The 24402-nt window shown below is 41.4% G+C and overlaps 1 protein-coding gene across 5 annotated transcripts in view; it reads right to left on the reverse strand.

Annotated features, from left to right (window-relative positions):
• The window catches only part of pip4k2aa (phosphatidylinositol-5-phosphate 4-kinase, type II, alpha a), a 90912-nt gene that overhangs the window by 18801 nt on the left and 47709 nt on the right, over window positions 1–24402 (reverse strand). For all 5 annotated transcript variants that reach the window (XM_034161727.1, XM_034161945.1, XM_034161806.1 and 2 more), the window contains 5 exons: window positions 17935–18032; window positions 17665–17761; window positions 14305–14457; window positions 11984–12130; window positions 9502–9540 (listed from right to left, as the gene is read on the reverse strand). In XM_034161727.1, coding sequence (XP_034017618.1) covers window positions 9502–9540; window positions 11984–12130; window positions 14305–14457; window positions 17665–17761; window positions 17935–18032 — 534 coding nt within the window. The remainder of the gene's footprint in view (window positions 1–9501; window positions 9541–11983; window positions 12131–14304; window positions 14458–17664; window positions 17762–17934; window positions 18033–24402) is intronic.

Genomic DNA, 24402 nt, shown 5'->3' on the forward strand with positions numbered 1-24402 from the left:
TACAGGGAACGGATAGCCCTTAGCAAAGGACCCCGGACCCCGTACTCCGTACTCCCAGAGCACCCCCCACAGGGCACCTCAAGGGACACGGTCAAACGGTTTCTCCAGATCCACAAAGCACATGTGGACTGGTTGGGTGAACTCCCATGAACCCTCGAGCACCCGATGGAGGGTGTAGAGCTGGTCCAGTGTGCTGTGACCAGGACGAAAACCACACTGATCCTCCTGAATCCGAGGTTCGACTATCGCTAACCCTTGTACATAAATATTTAAAAGCTGTCTGCTTCAGAAATAAAATGTGCTATTTATTGTGGATTTTGGCATGTTGAATTCAAATATGACAATAACAATGGCTAATTTGTGACTGTTTCCAAGATATACAAGGTTTTACATTTTGTGTCTACATAATTATATTGTGTTAACAAGTAGAGTTTTCAAGAAAAATTGTAAACATAGTTTTTTTTATGTTTCTCTGATAGTTTGTATAATATTTCACCTGTTCTCTTTTTGTAACACTTTATAAATCAGCAAAAGGGTTATATATTAATCCTTAGTAGCATTTCTTAAAACTACAGCCAATCAACAATTTCAAACAATATTTTCATTCTCTGTGGCTCAAAATTAGTAAAGTTTGACTATCTTTATTTCAGAAGTATTTTGGCTATAGACCAGTGTAAGGGATTAATAATGTGATTTTGCCAATATGATCAATATTCACGCTGTCTGGAAGCAATTTAGAATTTCTGCCCCTGAAGGGGAGAAATTCAAAGTGACAACACAACATCACCGAGATTTGGTAGCGACATCATAGATCACATTGGGCTTCCCCCGATCTGTTTGAGGCATGCTGGGAAGGACAATCAGAGTAAAGCGAGACAGCGTGATGTCAGCTGGCTGCTTGCTCAAACAAACTAAACCAAGATGGCGGTAAATGCTCCAAGACAGTTTATTTCTGCATAAACATAATATGTATGTCATATACTTTGTATAGGTTAATGAGAAATAAACACTTCTAAATCTAAAAATGCTGTTGTGATTTACAAAACATTTTATGATTGTTAGCTTGCATGCCCCGCAGCACGCATCAAGGAAGTGGGTCAGGTGATGGGTCATGTCAAACACACGCTTCCTCCTGCAGTCCATCTGCATGACTGTGACTATTGCCCAGAGATAAATATGTCCTCCTCAGTAAAATGAGCTGTAATTTTGAAACATTTTACAAAAATAAGACTACTTTATAATGCTTGGATTTTGGTAGAAACTAAATTGTTAGTTTTCTGAAATCTGATGGGCCACACAGCTTTTTAACAAGCCTAATTTTCAGTGCGTCACTGTGTAAAGAAGCTTGATTTTTGTTTCCATTTCAGTGTAAGATATCCATGTGAATTCTGCAAATTAAAGGCTTCATCATCAGAATAATTTTGCTGCCCCCCGCCCCCTCTGTGCTAGCTTGTCAAAAGTCATCCTTTTTTTAAAATCCTTAATCTGTGTAAATACAGTTTCAAACAAGGCTGAGCTGTGAGCAGAAAGAGGTCACAGTCAGCTCATGTGCGAGTCAAATCCTCAGCTGTTCCGTTTCACCCACACATCTGTTTTAACCTCAGTGATGTTTCTTCTTCAATTTATTGGTGGTTATATTTAGTTCCGGGATTCCCTGAAGTCCTCCACGGCTCACTAACGATTAAACCTCAGTGGGAGGTTCAAACCCCTCAGGCGGTGAAGTGTGGTACTCTGCTGCACAAAACCTCTTTGTTTTTTTGTTTTAATGGTCAGTCAAACTGTTGCACCTCAAACTGGACACAAGTGTAAAGAAAAACAAATCCACAGCAGACTGCAAAAAAAAGGAACCACAGCGCTCATAATCTCTCCATATGCTACTTTTGAAAAGCTCTAAAATATCTAATGTGGCCATAAAAGAAGAGAGCTGATAGCAGAAGTTCCTTTAACTTCCCATTAAACTCAGTCACTGCTGCTGGTTCCACATGACATTAAAAAAACCTGATACACAAAACAAATACCAACTCTTCCTGCTCTTTCACAGTCCACTGCAATATAATAGTTATTTCCTCTTTATATGTGCAATTTTTAATACGTCAGGCACATTTTAAACATTTTAAGCCCACTAAAGCCCACCAGAAGGAGTTTTCCTTACCACCATTGCCTGTGTGCTTGCTCACTGGGGTTGCTAAGGTTCTCGTATGAAGCGTCTTGGGGCATCACTGATTTCAATCAATCAATTTTTTTATATAGCGCCAAATCACAACAAACAGTTGCCCCAAGGCGCTTCACATTGCAAGGCAAGGCCATACAATAATTATGTAAAACCCCAACGGTCAAAATGACCCCCTGTGAGCAAGCACTTGGCCCTTTTAACAGGAAGAAACCTCTAGCAGAACCAGGCCCAGGGAGGGGCAGTCCTCTGCTGGGACTGGTTGGGGCTGAGGGAGAGAACCAGGAAAAAGACATGCTGTGGAGGGGAGCAGAGATCGATCACTAATGATTAAATGCAGAGTGGTGCATACAGAGCAAAAAGAGAAAGAAACAGTGCATCATGGGAACCCCCCAGCAGTCTACGTCTATAGCAGCATAACTAAGGGATGGTTCAGGGTCACCTGGTCCAGCCCTAACTATAAACTTTAGCAAAAAGGAAAGTTTTAAGCCTAATCTTAAAAGTAGAGAGGGTGTCTGTCTCCCTGATCTAAATTGGGAGCTGGTTCCACAGGAGAGGAGCCTGAAAGCTGAAGGCTCTGCCTCCCATTCTACTCTTACAAACCCTAGGAACTACAACTACGATTTGGCGCTAACAAATAAAGTAAATTGAAACTGAATTGAATTAACACCCTTATTTAGAAATTTTAAAAGAGAGGGATTTAAGGCCTGATTTACCAAAAGAATAGCATGTCTAAAAACATGCACAAAACACCACAGTTTCTGCAACAAATAAATAAAAAATAATTCAAATCAAATGAAAAACTGTATATGCTGATTTACTGACGGTGCGCATTGAGGATTATGTCTTTCAAATGCTCATAATAGCACGTATTGTCCATTTAACATGTTAGCCTTCATGAATAAGCAATCTGGAGTGTGTCCACTCGAGTGCTCAAAATGCAAACAAGTGAAGCCTTTTCAAAGCTAAAGGTAATTTCAGGGGCTGCGAATGAGAGTGTAAAGGCCCCCTGACACTTGCACGACTTTAATGTGAGCACTTGCACGCACTCTGCCTTGCAGGTGAGTAAACTCATCACAAACCCGTTGTAAACTGTGTGCGGCTTCTTGCATGTGCACAAAGAAAATTCTGAAATGTTCAAAATCTCCATCACGCATTAATTACATGAATGTCAAGTGAACATTGCGCAAACAATTCAAAAACACTGGGTGAGTGCGTCAGCGCACCGCTTCAGAGCGCAGCTCGTCTGAATGATTATAACAAGATACTAAATCTATCATAAACGTACTTTTATAGCTACTTATAAGAAGGAATGAACATGCAACTGTTTTACGGAGCTATTACAATATAAACATTAGAAATAATTACATTAGAAATAATTACCTTTTTAGACTTTCTCCACCTCATTAAGCGCAGAGAGATGGAGGAAAAAAAAGCAGCAGCTGGAACAGCCCCCTGTTATTCTGGCAGCGATTGGGGACATTTTCAACAGCCTCCTTGGAGAGAAAATGATTAATCTGCTACAAAATAATTATTTTATATATGCAGCGTTCAATGGAACAAAGCGCAGCGTCCAGTGGAACAAAGTACAGCGCCCAGTTGGGAACACAGCGGGTGGGATCGTCATGACGAGTGCGCGGCTCAAAGTCATGTAAGTGTCAGGGTGCCTTAATTTAGCACGTTTGAAACCTTGGTGTTGTCCAATCAACGCAGATGTGCATAAATCTGATTCAGTCATTCCTCGAGTGCTGTTTGTGGTATTACGCATTTCTTTATTATTACTCTACAATCATCTTTAACACAGAAACATCCCCATTAAACAATTGATAGCGGCCTATGTTTAACTAAAGTAAACATCCACAGCCTAAATAAATTTAAATGTCACATTTACCATGCTACAACAATAATGTGACAGTTTAATGTGAGCGGTGCTGAATTTGGACTTGTGCAGATATTGATTTAATTTATTTTTGATTTAATACATGTTCAATAAATGACATTTTCAGTTAAAATGTGTGCCCGTGTTATGTTAGCTGATTTACGAGGTCTATTAGAAAAGTATCCGACCTTATTATTTTTTTCAAAAACCATATGGATTTGAATCACGTGTGATTACATCAGACATGCTTGAACCCTTGTGGGCATGCGAGAGTTTTTTCACGCCTGTCGGATACATCATTTGTCTGTGGGCAGTCTTTGAGTGAGGAGTGGCCCACCCTCTCGTCGATTTTTTCATTGTTTAGGAATGGCTCAGAGACTGCTGCTTTGTTTGATCAAAATTTTTTCAAAACTGTAAGGCACAACTGAGTGGACACCATTCGATAAATTCAGCTGGTTTTCGGTAAAAATTTTAACGGCTGATGAGAGATTTTGGTCTGGTAGTGTCGCCGTAAGGACGGCCCACGGCGCCTGACGGCGATCTGCGCTTCGAGGCGGCAGCATCTCGCCGTTTCAAGTTGAAAACTTCCACATTTCAGGCTCTGTTGACCCAGTAAGTCGTCAGAGAACAGAGAACTTTCAGAAGAAGTTGGCATGAGGAGTTTATTCGGACATTCCATTGTTAACGGACATTTTGTAATGAAAGAACGTGCGGGCAGAGTTGCATTTCGGGCCGGACCCGACCGCGGGGGGTCGCGACAGGAAAAACACCTCCGTTGGAAACCTTAACGGGCAAGTTGGAACATGCCCAAGCTGTTAAACAATTTCTCAGTTACTCACTTGTTGAAAGCCATCAAAATCCGCCTGAATTTTACAAATGGTTTTCAACACGCACGTGTTTTTCCTGTCGCGGCGCACACAGATTCGTCGAGTCGTCACAGAAACGACTCGGCGAATTTGCGCGCACGTCTTTCACTACAAAATGTCCTTAAACAGTGGCATAAAGTCCTCATACCGGCCTCTTCTGAATCTTCTCTGTTCTCTCACGACGTCTTAGGTGAATTAAGCCTTAAATTAGGATGTTTTCAGCTCGAAACAGGCCGACGACGGCGCCTGGAAGCGCTACGCGACATCCCGCTCCGTGGGAAGTCCTTACACCGACAGAAACACCCCATAATCTCTCATCAGCCGTTAAACTTTTTACCGAAAACCAGCTTAATTTCTCGAATAGTGTCCACTCGGATATTCCTCACAGATCCAGAAAAAATTTTTGATAAAGCAACGCGCGCCGTCTCGAGCTGCGTGTGAAACAAAGGAATTCAGCCAAGAGGGCGGGACCACATCTCACTCAAGGCCTGCCCACAGGGAAATGACGTCACCGACATGCGTGAAAAAACTCACGTTCAAGCATGATTGGTGTAATCGCACATCATTCAAATCCATATAGTTTTTTTTTTAAATAAAAAGGTAGGATACTTTTTTGATAGACCTCGTAGCCACCTTGACACTTGCATGAATTTGATCCCTGCACTGGCACGTAAGATTGATATGTTTTCGTGTATCTCGTGTCTGAAGCAGGAAAGAATGCCTTCAGTTTTTCAGCTCTCTCTGATTGGAACGTTCTCCAAGCCGACCTGAAACTGCCCAGACTGACCTCCGGTCTATTTTACAAGATCGTGAATGGGATTCTTTTGTGCAATGCCTTTGTTTCTAAATCTAGATCTGCCTGATACTTTACACCATGTGCAGTGTTATTATGACCAAGTGGCTTGTATTTTATTTATTACTAATGTTCTCATGTTGATGTTAACCTGTCCTCTGTGACATGTGCTACTGGCTTTCTTGGCCAGGTCATCCTTGTAAAAAAGGTTTCGATCTCAATGGAATTCTACCTGGTTAAATAAACGTGGTATTACTATTATTATATTGTAAGCTTGTTGTAAACTGTGTGAGGCCCTGCGTGCATTGACATGCAGTGTTTGCGAATAGCTTCATAGCTAGTTCACACAAGTGACAAGAAATTTATGCGTGCCAGTAATTTTGAGCATTTCAAAATTTTCTTTGCACACTGACACGCAGCCTCGCACAGTTTAATTTTATGATGAGTTTACTTACTGGCACGCAAGAAGATCAAATTCGTGCAAGTGTCAAGGTGGCATTTGTAACTCACAAAATCCTCATTTACATACTGCGGCCGTTACTCTCAGTAAACCACCTGCAAAACGTTCTCCACCCCAGTGAGGAAAAGTTTGGAAAGCCCACGTGGTTTAGCACCAGTTACCTGAGGTCTGAGTAAAACAGGCCCTTTGTGTTTGTGGAGAAATTTTGTCAATCAGGTGTACCAATTTCAGTGACATATTTTGTTGAGCGCAGGTTACTGTGACTGAGCAGTCAGAGCCAAAGACTCACAACGGAGTCCTTTTTTGGTGGGGTGGGGGGAGTCTCTCACACACACACACACACACACACACACACACACACACACACACACACACACACACACACACACACACACACACACACACACACACACACACACACACACACACACACACACACACACACACACACATTAATGGTGCTCTGTAGAAAAAGTTAGAAGAAAATACACAACTACTCTTCTGGTTACGCTGACCGAACAGTCCCCCTACAAAAAAATCGGTCCTCCCTGATGACGCGGTTCACGGATTAACACCTCGTTTCTGCTTTAAACTGCCTCCAGTCATCATCTGTCTCAGCGACAGATATCTGAAGCTTTTGTGCAACAATCATTTCCACATAAATTCAGCATTATTTCATCATAAAAAGGCGGCGGAAGCGATCAGTGTGCCGTGGCTAAATGAGCTGCTACCTGATGTGTTCACTGTGCATCGGACATTTCAAAAGATCACTGAATTTCGCTTTGTCTCTGCTTAAAACTGACATTAGAATGATTTAACAGGTTTTACCTTTATCATCTAATTGTTAATAATACCATTAATCCATTTGATTGCTTTGGGTGAAGAGACTCCTTCTCAGACGTGCTGCTGTGGTCTGAAATGACGCATACGCAGATGCTAGGGGCGGACTGTTCGGTTTGCAACACAGGCTGAACATCTGATCAAATAAATCTCTGAATCAAATGCACACAGACACGGGACAATCCTCAATTTTTCGCACACAGACAGCAAGCAGGGGCAGTGACAGATTAGCCGGAGTACGGATGAACGGGATGAAGCAAGAAACAAAGTGCATGGATGAAAGAGGAGTAAGGTGATTGAGGAGGTGCTAACAGCAGGAGATGGATACATATGTGTGACTGTCATCTGCCCCCAAAAGAGGGAAAAATGAAAACCCACAGCAGACTCTAGAATCTGCATGTTGGATGACCTGGTTGATGACAGGAAGCTGGTGATTACTGAAACCCCTGGAAACAGCCCCCCCCGCCAATCAACAGGCAGGTGCTCCAAGTTCATTCACAATTAACACACGACATCTGAGTTCAACTGAAGTGCATGAAGTTAGGTTGATGTGACTCTGCGCGCTCCTGATTTCTTCTTCACTGTCCTTACTCCTGACAGGACATTCTTAGCAGAAGTGAGTGGACATCCTCTGAAGTTTTGGACCTCCTGCAGATCCATGTATATTTGAGTTTGAATGAGACTGGTGTCCTACTGCAGTTACAGCGGCTAAAAGTGCGTCTTATCCAGCACTGTTTAAGGCTACATGGTTCCCCGCATTTTATAGAGTAAAGGTGGCACTGAAGTACAAGTCGCATTTATTTGGGAAACATCAACAACTACCACTTCATGCAACAAGAAGCAATATTAATTTAATTGTCACATTATAGATGTAGTTATTTATTCATACCACAACAACCCATTAGTGGACAGAAGCTAACGAGCTTTATTTTTTGTAGAGTAAACTGCTTCTTTTGGCCACTGAACAGGCCTCCATATATCAGGTAAATGTGCAGTGCAATATAACATTTGAAAATGTGGTGCATTATTTATTTATAATTCAAACACTGCTTTAGCCATCACAAGAGAATGAGTTAACTCAAGCTATTGTAACAGGTGTAAAACACGAGTAAACTGCTTCTTTTGGAAACTGAATATATGTTCACGTGAGGTAAACCTTCAAAAACACATCTGTAAAACATTCATAAAAGATACATTTTCGCTTACTTCACTTGTATACTATACTACTCGCCCAAACAAGTGTTGTGCAAGTAGTATAAAAAGTCATATTCTCTCTCTTTCTCCATGAAAGCATTATTTCTTAAAATTACAAAAGAATATTTTTCTGATTCAGATCTGCTGCTGCTGCTTCTGCTACGGTGTCTTAATCTCACAACCTCATTCAGCATACAGGAGCAGCTTGTCACATATGCAGACATCGCCATCTTATGGCCATAGATGATAATGCAGTATTTTTCATATATAGGGTGCACTGGAATAGAAATTGCAGAAAACCTCCCAAACTAGTTTAAAAAAAGAAAAAACAAACAAACAAAAAACCAGACATACACTCTGAAAAATACAGTTAATGTGGTAGGACACCGGTCTCCTGCACGCTCAGATATACGTGGCTCCACAGGGAAAACTCATAACTGAGCTGACCTTTTGCGCAATGTTGATCCTGTCGTGCAGAAAGTACAACAGGAAGTCGAAATGTTTTCACAAATACCACCAAAAGTACTGATCCTTGCATCATACAAATAGTTTTCAAAATAAGCAAGATGAATTTAAAGTTTCTGAGTAATTGCATATGTGCACATTAGCCAACAGTAAACATGGGCCTTTTCATCAGATGCTGCAAATTCCTATTTTATATAAATAGGCCATTTATTTGATTTGAATGGATGCTTATGGGGATTACAGATCGCAAGACATGCAAAAATGAAAACAGACTCCAACATACAGTTATATGCAAATACACATTCTAAATTTCCTGGATGCCTAAAACCTGCGGACAGCCCTGTGCAAACACAAATACACAATGTACTGATGCAAAACCATATCATGTTGTGTAAACTGTGTGTTAACTTATTTTCAAGCTAGCGACATGCTAAATAGCAATGCTAGCTGGCTTAGTAAGCCACTCAGCTAGCTGGTTTGTCTGCGTTAGTTGAAGGAAATGTTCTTTTTTTTTTAATGGTTCACTCTTGTCATAGCGCTATATCTGTTTTTAGAGCAGTTTATCCTCCGTGACCGGACGAGCTGGCGAATGGGACGATGCCTCCTTTTTGGGCACTGTGGTTCTGTGGTCTGAATGATCAACAGCAAAAGAAGTCTTTTGTGATTAGGGAGCAACAAGAATTATTATGCCCCCCCATGTGAATCCACAAATTGCTACAATTACATTGGAAGAAACTGATTTTACTGTAAGGGGGGAATAAACAAACAACAAAAAATCAGTGAGGCTCGGAATGCGGGTGCATAAAAGTGTGGACTCATTAAAAGTCACTTTACCTTCTCCTTGTCACTAGCCTCTCTTGCTACAGTGGAACCCTAGAGCAAAACAGGACAGAAAATAAGACATTACTCCCCCTTCCCCTGTTGTAAGCAATCTAACTGATAATGTGAAGTCGTTCAGCTTCGTAGCCTTTTGCTCATCACATTTACTTTCTTTTCCCGCAGATACCAACAGAACCCTTCTGTTAGTCTGAAAACATAAGCTACAGAATAACAAGAAAGAAAGTAAGTACTGTCAAGGCCCTGAGGCCGCTAGTGTCGGTGCTGATCTCCAGATTCCGCAGCATTAACTGGGTGAAAGTCTACGACTCCCCCTGGATGGGGTACAAGTTAGTTCCCAACAAAGGATGGCACAAATTTGCAGCTGGATGGACTGGGACAATGCAGATGAAGTGTCTTGTCCAACAGCACAGACAGGTAGCATGACTGAAAATCAAACACACGTCTACGAAGCCGATGCAGCAGATGTTTTTTTTTACTCAAGCTTTGTAAAGCTCTGAAAAAACCTTGTAACTGTTAAAATGGCCTAAGTAGTGGGTCACCCCTTTGAGTTGAGTCTGCTTGAGGTTTCTTCCTCAATATCATCAGAGAGAGTTTTCCTTACCCCTGTCACCTGTGTGCTTGCTCTTGGTAAGGTTAGACCTTACTTGAGTGAAGTGCCTCGAGGCAGCTTTGTTGTGATTTAGCACTATATAAAATGTAATAAATTGAAAAATTTAATTGAAAATACATGTTGGGAGCCCAACTCCTTACCTCACTGAGCTATGTGCTCTACTATAGATACAAGACATTTTCTGTGGTTACACATCGTGCAGCTGGTGTGAAGAAAAAAAAGAAAACATGCTGCGACGGTTCCGTGCACGCGAAATCACAGCAGCTTTTCCCCAGCAGCTGCGCGATGTGTAACCATATCGCGCAGCTGAAAATAAATAAATAAATACATACATGTCACTCACAGGCAGTGTTGGGGAAAGTAACTTTGGAAAGTTACTTCATTAGTTAATCTATACAGTTATATTTTACAGTTACTTCTTACATTTACTTCATTAGCAGTTGCGGACACCTTGTCAGCAGCTGCTGAATTTAATTAATAAAGTTACTCATAATCTAATTTGGTTATTTTTAAGATTTAGTACTCAGAAAAGTAACTATTAGTTACTTTGCTGATTAGTTACTTTTCTGATTGCTCAATCTTACGAGTAACCAAGTTAGATTACTCATTACCTTATTAGTTACATTACTTATTAGTTGCAAGTTTTCTGCAGATTCTAATAAGTAATTGCATAAAGCTGCTAATGAAGTAACTGCATAAAGCACCTGTATAAAGCAACTAAAAAAGTAACTAAAAAAGTAACTTGTCAGAGTTACTTTCCACAACACTGCTCACAGGATTCAAACCCGCACCTTCCAAAAGCTGTGATTGCAGTCAGAAACTTTACCAAGTGAACTACCATCGCTGTCCTGTAAAAGGTGCTGAACACCGCCTCATATTAGGAAGCACATGGACGTATTAAAAAACAAAATGATGCACCATATTAAAAACATTGCATTGTATTAAATCCCTCTTATCAAGTGGGCAATACAAATATGATCCATCTATTCCTCTGTAGATGACCCATGGTCACTGACGCACAGTCATGAAATGACATGAATGAGAAGCAGGTCGCTCGTCTCATTCATGTCCACATCTGCTGGCGCGTGTCCTGCCATGTCTTGTCGATATGCATGTCTTGTGGACAGCGCGCCGCAGGACACCGCGTCATGTGGAACAGAGCGCACGTGGGTGACGTGACAGTCAGATCACCTGCTGCGTGTTATGATCTGACTGTTCGTTTCAACCTGGGGGCAGCCTGTCCATGTGCGCACTGTGTGCACGTGCTCACTCGTTGCAGCCCATCGCCACAGTGATATATATGTTTTTATTTATGTCCACCTGATGACAGCAAACACACACGTGCGTCACAGTGGTCAGTTGTTAGTCCATGTCCGTCCAAGCACAGTACTGTCCAGCTGGGATGTCCAGAATGATAGATCTCCACGGCTGCTTCTGTCAGAGGCCACACCTCCTGTCAACTCAGCGCACAGACCAAAGCCACACTCGTGGGGCACTTAGACAAATGTCACTGTGAGTATGACAGTGATTGTCTGCAGTCTGTTGTCATGCCAAGATGGCGAATGGCCAGACATTTTCTAAGTGCCGTGCGTGTCAGCTGGAATTTGGCTGACACCTGCCGTGAGAGGGTTCGATGAGCTCGCACAGTGCACACTCTGTCTTTCAGCTGCTGGTGTGTGCAAATAGTTGTAGCAACAAGTGTACGAGGTGTTGGAAGCAGCTACAAAATTACATGGTTTGCATACGATTCCTGCTTCATGCGCAATTTGACCAAATTCGTGGTACGTGTGAAGGGGCTCTAAGCACCATCACCAGTGGACCTCAGGGCCTAGATAGGACTTGAAAAATTAAGTCCTCCCCTCTTACCTTCAGATCATATTTTTTGTAGACAGAAAGGCGGTGGGAAAAGACATTACGCGTCACAATCATGTAGGTCTCATCTCCGTCCACCGTGAGCCGGTACATCCCAAGAAACTGAGGCAGTAACGTGTTGCCATGACACTCCACAATAAACTACAAACAGAGAGAACAGAACATCCATTTAAAAATCTATTCATCGTCATTATGGTGCCAACTGCCTGCATTAGAGAGGAGAATAGCAACAATAAAAGGCTCATAAACACAGCGTGACCTCTTTTTGTCTCACTACGGCTCTGTAATCAAATGGCAGATGATGACTATACAGGCTCTAAGAGGACTAAACATATTTTGAAATTTATTCAGGCTATTAAATGTCACAGATCAGAATATGTTTAAAAAATAAGTCAAAAGAACAAAAGAAAAAGATGGATGCAGATACAACAATACCAGTGCAAACGCAACCAACCTGCACGTACAGTACATGTTGGGACATTATAGCGCACACGCGATGCTGATATTTTGATGTGGCATGAACAGGAAGATCAAAAGGTCAATCAAGATCATTTAATAGTTTGAACGTTACATTTTCCGCTTTAACTTTGAAACAAAGAGAGCCAGAAGGATGATGTAAGGCGCATGTAAATAAGAAAATACATCTTCCTATTCTAATGTATATGAGACAGTTGCATTTTGTGATTTATATGCACTCTACATCATCTTTCTAGCTCTTCTTGTTTCAGTGTTACGTAGAAAAATGTGATATCTAGATCGTCACACAAGCTGTCACATAACATCATACATTAACATTATCATGAAACCACGTAGAAATCAGAATGTGGTAATCTGTTTGTTGATTCATATGCGCTTGAGATCATCCCTCCAGCTTTCTTTGTTTTAAAGTTATTGAGGAAGATGTTATTTTTTGTATAGGGGTCCAGGCCTATAATCATTTGACCCCTAATTTTCTTTGTCACATGACATGATCCAGTCATTTCTTTTTCTAGTGGCTGTCACTTATTAAGCCCCTTTTACACCGGGCTTGCATACAGATGCATTGTGATGCATATTGAGTATGCCGGAAAATCGCACAGACATGCCGTCGTCTCTGTGAAGGCTGGTGTACGATGACGTATGGTTGCGTTTATCGTCTTGCTTACAGTTGCTTACTGCCATATACAGTATGTAGCCCTTACTGCTATATAAACCTATTTTTCTGTCTCTCCTGCCTAGTTTTTGGGGGGTTTTGTGGCATTGTGGAAATGCGCAAACTTGCTTAAAAACTGCGTACTTTCTGCGTCCAGTGCTCTGCGCCGGAAAAATTAAACGTTTAAAATTTTGCATCTGTCTCACATACCCATTTGCTTCTCTCAGCGTACTCCCGCATAAGGCTGCATAAACTCTGCCTAGAGCTGCTTAAGCTCAGCGTAGAGCTGTTTAAACTCTGCGTAGAGCTGCTTAAAATCTGTGCAGTTGGTACACCGCATTATACAACTCTACATAGGCTCAGTGTGAAAGGGCCTTTAGTGACAAAACTTGCACTTTATTTGCTTACATCCACATTTGTGACACAAATCTTGTATATATATCATTTGTAACGACCAAAAAGCTTTGTCTGTATGATTATATGTATAGGTCTGTTTACAAATGAGCATTTACAAACTTTACTCACTTCTTTAATTGTAATTTGTTGTATTTAATAATTTTATATCACTACTACTATTTTTGTAATATTCACCAACACATTTATGCAGAGACAGCTATGGGAGAGGATGAATTCTCTGAATGCTTGTTAAGAAGTCGATTTGAAACGCTGAGCGTCAAAATAGATGACATTTACGCAGTTACAGGATTCAGGGAAATATAGCTTAAATGCTATCACCTGCTAGCATCCAGCAGCCCAGCTGCATGATCTGCATCTGTCCACAAACTGAGCATGACTGTGCATCCACATCACACTGAATTGCAATGCAGTATCAGAACCTTTGAGGAAGTGAAATTTACTCAGCACTAAAAAAATAACATTGTTCACTATATAATTCATGTTTGATAAGAGATTCATGGTGGAAGTATTACGCTGCTTAACACAAAGGAAAAAACAGCTCGTTCTACACACGCCGTATCAGAAGGAAGTGAGACTATGGTGTTGTCCTCATCTTATTTGAATCCTAAACAAACAAGGTATCGTACAGATGATTAATTGCGTTTGTTCGCACGCTTTAAGAGCTGGCAGTGATTCTCAAGTCACATGACCCATCAGCGTGTTGCAGGAGTGAAGATAAAGAATACAGCGTGACTTGTGTTTTAACATTATGACGGGTTATGAGCACCTGATGGTACTTCTTGAGGATGTTGTGCATCTCAGCCACATCCTCACTGCTAATGGTCTTGATGACATAGCGTTTGTCGTACGAGGTGTGGAAGCGGGCTCCGCTCCGCCCCTGGGCATCAGTGTTCAGGGGAGCGCTGCGTGTCAGAGAGTTCTAGAGACACACAAACCAAAAAAGAGGAAATGCATAATTATCATGTTTATCAGGGTGCAGGTTTATCAAGACTCAGATCTATAGCCTGAAACACATACCTGGAATCAAACCCCAGTCCACACATTGGTGGCCCAACACTCATCCCACAGAGCCATCTGCTGTGCCCACGGACCAAGTTTGCCAAAATGAGTTTCGAAAACTGACAGGGGCCAGTATTTAAGTGATCCTGCCAACAAACTCCCAAAGCGATGGAAGTAATTACGAACAACTTTCTCGGCTGTTGGAACGATAAGAGCTCACAAACGCAACAGAAGAAGACTTTTAACGGACAGAAGAACACATGAAGGTAGGCGTCATGACCAAAATTGGTCTGTTCAGTAAAGACAACTGACAACACATCCAACTCATCATTTTGGTTTAACATTTGGTTGTCTAACCCTGAGGTCAATTTAACTACAAATGTGAGTGACAGGTAGTTGGCGTTCCTGGGCCGTGGCCAGCTCCTGGTTACTTGGCACTAATGTGCACAATTTTTAATGACAGATTGTAAAGAATGAGGAACCCTGACGCTGTCACTATGAGTTTTTTCCTTCATGGTTGACTGCATAATGGAACAAAGGTTTGCTTGATTTGTTTCAGTCGAGCGTCTTTCACAGTGATGTTCCTGTATCACCAGTTAGCATGCTAACATCTCCGAGAGATATCTTGTAAATCACTTCAGAGGTGTTATCTGGCTACAAAAACTGAATTTTTTGGGTTTTTTTTTTTAAGATTTAGAAGTGTTTACTTCTCTCTTTTACAAAATATATGGGAAAATTCCAATATTTTATTATATTTATTATGTTCAATATTTACAGAAACGCAGCTATCTCACAGTGTATTCTGCCGTCTTAGATGATGTGTTTTGACTTGAATTGGCAGTCGCCAAGTTGCTCAACATTTGCATAAAACAAAGTTCTCTTCTCGTTTGGCCATGCCCAGCTAGCGGCATAGCAACCGCTGTTTCTTGTCACTGCAACTCACTCTAATTGAAATTGAATGGCAAGACATTGTCTGCCTCTGTTGCTTGTGTCTAATGTGTCCGTAGGGTTAGTTCTTGTCTGCCTGAGAAGTTGCCATCTTGGACCCAAGGCAGTTCTGTGGTGCGGTGATGGGTTGAACCAGTGCATGCTCCCGGGCCTGAACTGACCCGTTCTTAGTGGCCCTGCTCCATCACATTTGCATGAAGTACACAATAAAACCAGTGTAAGTGTACATCTATGTTCTGTCTGTGTCCATGATTCTCACGTTCAGCCTGAATATAAAGTGATCGGAACCAAAGTCTGCACAGACAAAATAAATGAATTAATTAAAATTAAATTTAAAAACCCTTGTGTGTCAAAGTACTTAAACTCTTAAATGCCTGGACATTGCACTGCACTGACCAGGCCCTTAACACCAACAAGTGCTCACCCATGTAGCCAGTTGAACCCCAGTGTAAACATGTGAGAGACAGGGAGACAGCTGCAGTGATCCGGGACGCAACGAGCTCCAAACACTGCCAACGCACCGGCAGTGTTTGGAGCTCTGACTGAGAATTCACTTGGTAACAGAGGAAAACAAAAGGAAGGCAAGAAATGAGCTGACATGAAAGAAAAACAGTCACAGAGCAACAGTTAACCAGAAAGGACTAAATCAACTTGTTGGCCAAAGAGTTAGCAATGTTTATTTACTGCCATTAAAAAAAGCAGTGACCTTTGCATTTACTTTGACTAATATTTCAATGCAGGCTTTTGCCCCCCCCACACACACACACCCACCCACACACAGCTGCTGCACAACAGACGTAAATAACTTTAGAAGAGCACACAGGGGGCGCACATCTCCCCTGAGGCTGAGCCATCCTGGACTTTTACTTTTGGACTAACGACACTGCTGTATTATCGTTGTAGCTCTGTTTGTCATAACATAGCGACTTCATTCCCATCACCCCTGACCAAATGAATATTTAATGACTAGAAATTGCTGTCTTTTTTTTTTTTTTTTTTTTTAAACACGCTTGGCTGGTCCAGTGACTGTCAAGGTCAAAAATACACAGGATTACCATCTACAGCCTCAAGATGGCCCCGTTGATAGGAGTGACAACTCAGTGCTGCTGCACACTGATCTGACCAAGGAGGATGGCCGAGGTCTTAGAAAACCAACCCCTACCTGGAGTCGCCAACCGAACAATCCCCCCTAAAAATTGGTCCGTCCTGCCTTCACTGCGCATGCGTCATCAGCCGTGGTTCACCGATTATCACCCTGTTTCTGCTTCAAACTGCACTCCAGTCATCACCTGTCTCAGTGACAAATACCTGAAACTTTTGTACAACAATCATTTCCACATAAATTCAGCATTATTTCAACATAAAAGACAGAGGAAGTGATCAGAGTGCCGCAGCTACATGAGCTGCTAGCTGCTGCGTTCAATGACTGTCCGTCATTTCAAAGCGTCACTGATTATTTCCTCGTTCTGCTTAAAACTGACTTTAGAATGATTTAAGCATTGTATAGTTAGACTTTACTTGTGTAACCTTGTCAGCTGATGTTAATAATCCCATTAATCCATTTGATTGCTTTGGGGGAAGAGTCTCTGTCTAGACGAGCTGTTGACGCGGGCGAAATGAACATGCACAGTGGAGGCAAGGCAGATCAAATTTTGGGGGGGGGGGGGTCGGTCTGTCACATGGGCACTCTATGGGACAGCTGCAATTGCAATGGAGGAAGATGGCTAACCCTTAGGTAAGGCAAACTGAATGATCTGTTTTAAAAAGCTGAGTTATGTTTACTGAATTAAAGGCACACACATTTAGCTCCACACTGATGTCAAGAAGTGGCTTCCTGAGAGTTCTTTTTGCCTCATGCAATAACATTATTTGGCCCATTAGCTTCTGGTTACTTATGCAAAGTTTGCGTTATATATAAATAATGTACCCATTAAATTAATTTGTATCCGGAGTGAAAATATCTAGAAATGGTGGAATTTCACAACAGTGCTGTTAGCTAATTGCCAAGGAGATGATTCTACTGGCAGGTTATTTCTTGAAGTGGTTGGACCACATTTCAAAAATAAATGTGATTTATAGATTGACGGAACTTGTGTTTTTTTCCCACTTCATGATGCCTTTTTTTGTAGGACTGATTAAAAAAAAAAAAAAAAGATTTTGGAATTTGTCATTTACGTACCGAGAAGTCATAATCATCGATGCCAAACCGCTCTCTGAGGTTCCGGAACACAAGAGGACAATACTCCTTGAACTTGAAATGGCTGGGCATGTTTTCCCTGCGAACACACAAACACAAAGAACATGAATGAGATAAAAGAAAGATGTTGTAGCATATTCAACTGAATTTCAATGAATCATTGGGCTGAAAGAGAAAACAATTTCTAATTGTTCAGTTATAATAAGTAGCTCTGAAATATTAATACCTAAAGCAGGATTAATCTGAACTCACTTGTTGAAGAGGTGGTTGTCCACTTTAATCTTGGAAAAGGCTTTGAAGTCATCTGGCATGAGCATGATGGGAATCTGAACATGTCTTAATTCATTTATCTGGACAGGAAGAAGCAGAAAAAAATAGGGTTTTGACGGGTTCAGTTCATTTACAGGTGCTAGAATGCTGCAATCTGATAATTAATGACAAAAAGTGTTCAGAGGAACCAATGTGAAGGAATGAAGAAGCAGAGCCAGCATGTGAAAAACATTAGTTTGTGTAAACAGTGGGTGGTCTGATAGATACAGGCAGAGGAGATTTGACAAGCACTTTAAATACTGTGGTATGTAAAAGTTTGGGCACCCCTGATGATTTCCATGATTTCCCTTTTTATATCACTGGTTGTTTGGATCAGCAAATTTCAGTTAAACGAACATATAGCAGACAAACAGTGATATTTGAGAAGTGAAATGACGTTACTATGATTTACAAGAAAGTGTACAATAATTCTTTAAACAAAATTAGGCAGGTGCATAAATTGGCACCCCAACAGAAAAAAATACATCAGTATTTAGGGCCTTAACTAGTACTGTGCCTATGGTCTTCCATTTCCTCACTATGTTCCTCACAGTGGAAACTGACAGCTGAATCTCTGAGATAAATGGACTGCATTTAAATGGACAGCATTTAAATAGCGCTTTTCCATCTGCATCAGATGCTCAAAGCGCTTTACAATTATGCCTCACATTCACCCCAATGTCAGGGTGCTGCCATAAAAGGCGCTCACTACACACTGGGAGCAATAGGGATTAAAGGCCTTGCCCAAGGGCCCCTTAGTGATTTTCCAGTCAGGCGGGCATTTGAACCCATGATCTTCTGGACTCAGCCCAACACTTTAACCACTAGACCATCACCTCCCCCAGACGATCACCTCCCCCAAGAGATAGCTTTTTGTATCCTTCCCCTAAACCATATGTTGAACAATCTTTGTTTACAGGTCATTTGAGAGTTGTTTAGAGGCTCCATGTTGCCACTCATTAGAAGAGATGCAAGAAGGGAAACATTTGTAAATGGCCAGGTCAAGGGTCAATGGCCTTATCAAACCAATTTGTGTTCCAATAAATCAAATCAAAACAATTTTATTTATATAGCGCCAAATCACAACAAACAGTTGCCTCAAGAGCTTTATATTGTAAGGCAAGGCCATACACTAATTACGGAAAAACCCCACGGTCAAAACGACCCCCTGTGAGCAAGCACTTGGCGACAGTGGGAAGGAAAAACTCCCTTTTAAACAGGAGGAAACCTCCAGCAGAAACCAGGCTCAGGGAGGGGCAGTCCTCTGCTGGGACTGGTTGGGGCTGAGGGAGAGAACCAGGGGAAAAAAAGACATGCTGTGGAGGGGGAGCAGAGATCAATCACTAATGATTAAATGCAGAGTGGTGCATACAGAGCAAAAAGAGAAAGAAACACTCAGTGCATCATGGGAACCCCCCAGCAGTCTACGTCTATAGCAGCATAACTAAGGGATGGTTCAGGGTCACCTGATCCAGCCCTAACTATAAGCTTTAGCAAAAAGGAAAGTTTTAAGCCTAATCTTAAAAGTAGAGAGGGTGTCTGTCTCCCTGATCCGAATTGGGAGCTGGTTCCAGAGGAGAGGAGCCTGAAAGCTGAAGGCTCTGCCTCCCATTCTACTCTTACAAACCCTAGGAACTACAAGTAAGCCTGCAGTCTGAGAGCGAAGCCCTCTATTGGGGTGATATGGTATTATGAGGTCCCTAAGATAAGATGGGACCTGATTATTCAAAACGTTATAAGTAAGAAGAAGAATTTAGATTCTATTCTAGAATTAACAGGAAGCCAATGAAGAGAGGCCAATATGGGTGAATATGCTCTCTCCTTCTATCCCTGTCAGTACTCTAGCTGCAGCATTTTGAATTAACTGAAGGCTTTTCAGGAACTTTTAGGACAACCTGATAATAATGAATTACAATAGTCCAGCCTAGAGGAAATAATGCATTAATTAGTTTTCAGCATCACTCTGAGACAAGACCTTCTAATTTTAGAGATATTGCGTAAATGCAAAAAGCATCTTACATATTTGTTTAATATGCACGTTGAATGACATATCCTGATCAAAAATGACTCCAAGATTTCTCACAGTATTACTAGAGGTCAGGGTAATGCCATCCAGAGTAAGGATCTGTTAGACTCCAATGTTTCAAGATTTGTGGGCCAAGTACAATAACTTCAGTTTTATCTGAGTTTAAAAGCAGGAAATTAGAGGTCATCCATGTCCTTATGTCTGTAAGACAATCCTGCAGTTTAGCTAATTGGTGTGTGTCCTCTGGCTTCATGGATAGATAAAGCTGAGTATCATCTGCGTAACAATGAAAATTTAAGCAATGCCGTCTAATAATACTGCCTAAGGGAAGCATGTATAAAGTGAATAAAATTGGTCCTAGCACAGAACCTTGTGGAACTCCATAATTAACCTTAGTCTGTGAAGAAGATTCCCCATTTACATGAACAAACTGTAATCTATTAGATAAATATGATTCAAACCACCGCAGCGCAGTGCCTTTAATACCTATGGCATGCTCTAATCTCTGTAATAAAATTTTATGGTCAACAGTATCAAAAGCAGCACTGAGGTCTAACAGGACAAGCACAGAGATGAGTCCACTGTCTGAGGCCATAAGAAGATCATTTGTAACCTTCACTAATGCTGTTTCTGTACTATGATGAATTCTAAAACCTGACTGAAACTCTTCAAATAGACCATTCCTCTGCAGATGATCACTTAGCTGTTTTACAACTACCCTTTCAAGAATTTTTGAGAGAAAAGGAAGGTTGGAGATTGGCCTATAATTAGCTAAGATAGCTGGGTCAAGTGATGGCTTTTTAAGTAATGGTTTAATTACTGCCACCTTAAAAGCCTGTGGTACATAGCCAACTAATAAAGATAGATTGATCATATTTAAGATCGAAGCATTAAATAATGGTAGGGCTTCCTTGAGCAGCCTGGTAGGAATGGGGTCTAATAGACATGTTGATGGTTTGGATGAAGTAACTAATGAAAATAACTCAGACAGAACAATCTGAGCGAAATGAACAGCCTATATTTTTTTGCACCTGCATATAAGTTTCCCCTCTCCAATCAACTTTTTAATCAAACTACGCTGTTCTCCTGAACAATGTCTTGAACATCCCATTTTCCTCAGGCTTTCAAAGAGAAAAGCATGTTCAACAGGTGCTGGCTTCATCCTTAAATAGGGGACACCTGATTCACACCTGTTTGGTCCACAAAATTGACAAACTCACTGACTGAATGCCACACTACTATTATTGTGAACCCCCCCTTTTCTACTTTTTTTTTTTTTTTTTACTAATAGCCCAATTTCATAGCCTTAAGAGTGTGCATATCATGAATGCTTGGTCTTATTGGATTTGTGAGAATCTACTGAATCTACTGGTACCTTGTTTCCCATGTAACAATAAGAAATATACTCAAAACCTGGCTTAATCTTTTTAGTCACATAGCACTACTATTATTCTGAACACTACTGTACATACACACACGAGGTTGTGATCCGAGCATCGGAGCATCTCAAAAACATCACTTTAGGAATTCAGCAGCTTTTCAATCATTTGTTATCTTTGTTCTTCACACAAACGTTTCTCCCAGTCGCCACCATCTCGTCTGTCTGTCTACTCTGTCTTTGCAAAGAGTGTCACAGTTCAAAGTTCACATCTTCACTTGAATTTTCACAAGAACATGCACAATCTTAGAAGAGACAAATCTTAAAGAGGTGACAGAACATTTGGTTTGTAACACAGGGTCGGACACACACGAGCATCCACCTGAAGCCGACCACCGTCAAGTGTAATAGATAAACGCAGACATCAGTTCTGACCATTCAGCCTGACACAGTGGGCACGTGCGTGTTTGCGTGCTGTTGGCAGGATGCTTGAATCTATCAATAACTTTCCTCCTGCCAAACTACACAGATAATTAACGTGCACAGTACACAACTTCAGCGTGACTGTAACAACAACACACAGTTTTTCTTCTACACACAAATCAAAACACACTCGAAATTTTGACACTTTCTCACAACCAAAAGTGTGCAGACACACAAAGTGCGATGGGTTAAAAACAAAACAAACCAACCAGAAAGTCTCATTTCCAGCAGCTGCATTCGAGCAGGTAAATCATATATTTGCCACTGAGGACTGACTTAGACCACGTAATGCTGCAGGAGCCTGAGCAGCAGATGGTGCAGCTCATGACCTCAGGGTGACCGAACCAAAGCATCTGCCATCTTTGTACCGCCGTAAAAGAAGTCAGCTTTTAAACATAGTATACATTAAAATGTTCACGGCATTAACAGAGCAAAAACTATTCCATTAACCTTAATTCTTTATCTCAAAGGAAATCTCCTTTTCTGTATAACTAATTAGCAGGAGGCCTGCATGATATGATGCAAATCTGCAATGTGCAGTATCACTGTTCAAAGTTGACATGACGATATGACTTGGGATAAATGAACAAACAATGATGAACATGCATCTGAAAATGTAACAGCCTCTGACATTTTGACCTACTTGAATAACTGGTTTAACATTTTCACTTGTCCTGCAGAAAAAGAAGGACATGACCTACGCTAGCTGGTAAAAAAAAAGACAAACTAAAGTCAACCTATTGCCAATTTATATCACACCCAATTACCTCAGACAAAAAAATTCAGCAATTGATCCACAATTATTACTAGTTGAACGTAATAATGGCACACATCAGCATTAAAACAACCACACATATACATTTGACTGTTTATGTACGTTAAACTTTGAAACAGTGCGTCATCGGAATTGAGGCAATGAGAGTATGGGCTGCAGCAGCTTCCCGTGCAGCCAGCCAAGCTTGGGGGAGGGAGGGGGGGTGTAATGGGGGTGCTGCAGCTATGTGCCGCGTAGCCTCCCGAAGTGGCAAAGCGGAGGCCGGGGTGGGGGTGATAGGGGTGGGGGCGTGCGTCATGTGCAGATGAGTTCGTATCAGTCTCTGTCCGTGTGTGCATAAAGTCTGGAGTTGCCTTGACAACAGCAGACTGTAGGGGAGGACAGATAGATAAGAGGGGAGCCAAATGCTTCACCAAGGCTGTTGAAATCCTTCTGGAGGAAAAATGAGAAGGGCATTTTGACTTTCGGTAGCTGATAAGGCTGCCATGTTTGGGGTTAGGCTAACAAACACAGAAAATCCATTTATGGCTTCTCTGACTGTCGAAATCCAATTTATGAGTATTCCCTGGTCTCTGACATCTTCCTTTGCAAGGCAGACATTTGCTCCGAGATGGTTTCCAACTTGCGTTTGAGTTCAAAAGTTAACACAGTCTGAGATTATACCACCTTGCCTGCCTCATTAATCATGGCAGGCAGGTGTGGGGTTGTGGTTCTGGGAGCAGCCGTCTTGCCAATTTTCCGGTAGGTCAGGACAGTGCATAATCCACTCAGCACCAGCCCTCCTGCCATAGAAACAAATAAAAATAAATTCTCAACGTCTTCCACGGAGAGTGGTGTCAATCATGCAACGTGCCACTCTCGGGCATCGAGAACATAGCCTGCAGGATAGGTTCCATCTGGGCATGCAGGGTCCCCCAGCCCTCATTTCCTTGTTGAAAGAAAAAAAAAATGGTGTCGAGCGTTGAGAGACCAACTGATCAATTCCATGGTTATTCCAAATATAATTTGAAGAATTCAGTCTGGTGAAGTTGGGACTTTTCAAGGTTGGAGCAGAGATAGAGAAACACAGAGGAGAAGAGAGACGAGGAGATGTGATCGACCTCGCCGAAGTCCCAGCTCAGACTATATTATATAGTCTGAGCTGGGACAATACTGTTTGCTGTTCATGTCCACAGAAATTGTACTATGTGGCCTCCAGCTTGTAATTAGGTACTAGGGATGTCAACGTGATTAGAAAAATCCACCAATCAGGGGTGGTATCAACGTTGAGCAGCATAGGGCATTTGGCCGCGCAGCTCAGCGTTTCACAGAGAAAGAATCACCAACATCCTTCATTTGCACACTCCGGCTGAATCTCCATAAAGTGTATATCCCGAGTGAGCAAAATACATTTACTCGGGCTGTCAATCAATTAAATATTTAATCATGATTAATCGCATGGTTGTCCATCATTAACTCACAATTAACTGCTCATTTTTTCATCTTCAATCCAAGCTGCTTCTTAATGTTTGCAATTACTATTATAAAAAATTAATTTGTTGTGTCTCATTATTTCCACTTCATGTAGAATTGTAGTAGTACAATGAAGACACAGCATAATAGTGACTGAAAGATGGTTTACTTTGTAAAATATATTCATTCTCATTATTATCATTGCTGTTTTACATAATAAGATGTCTTCAAAAGTGGACTTCCCTTTCAACTCATCTCTGTGGCTCCACGCCCGTACTACTGGCTGTAAATTGGAGT

This window comes from Thalassophryne amazonica, chromosome 1 (assembly GCF_902500255.1).
Source record: "Thalassophryne amazonica chromosome 1, fThaAma1.1, whole genome shotgun sequence".
In the NCBI taxonomy this organism is placed as follows: Eukaryota; Metazoa; Chordata; class Actinopteri; order Batrachoidiformes; family Batrachoididae; genus Thalassophryne; species Thalassophryne amazonica.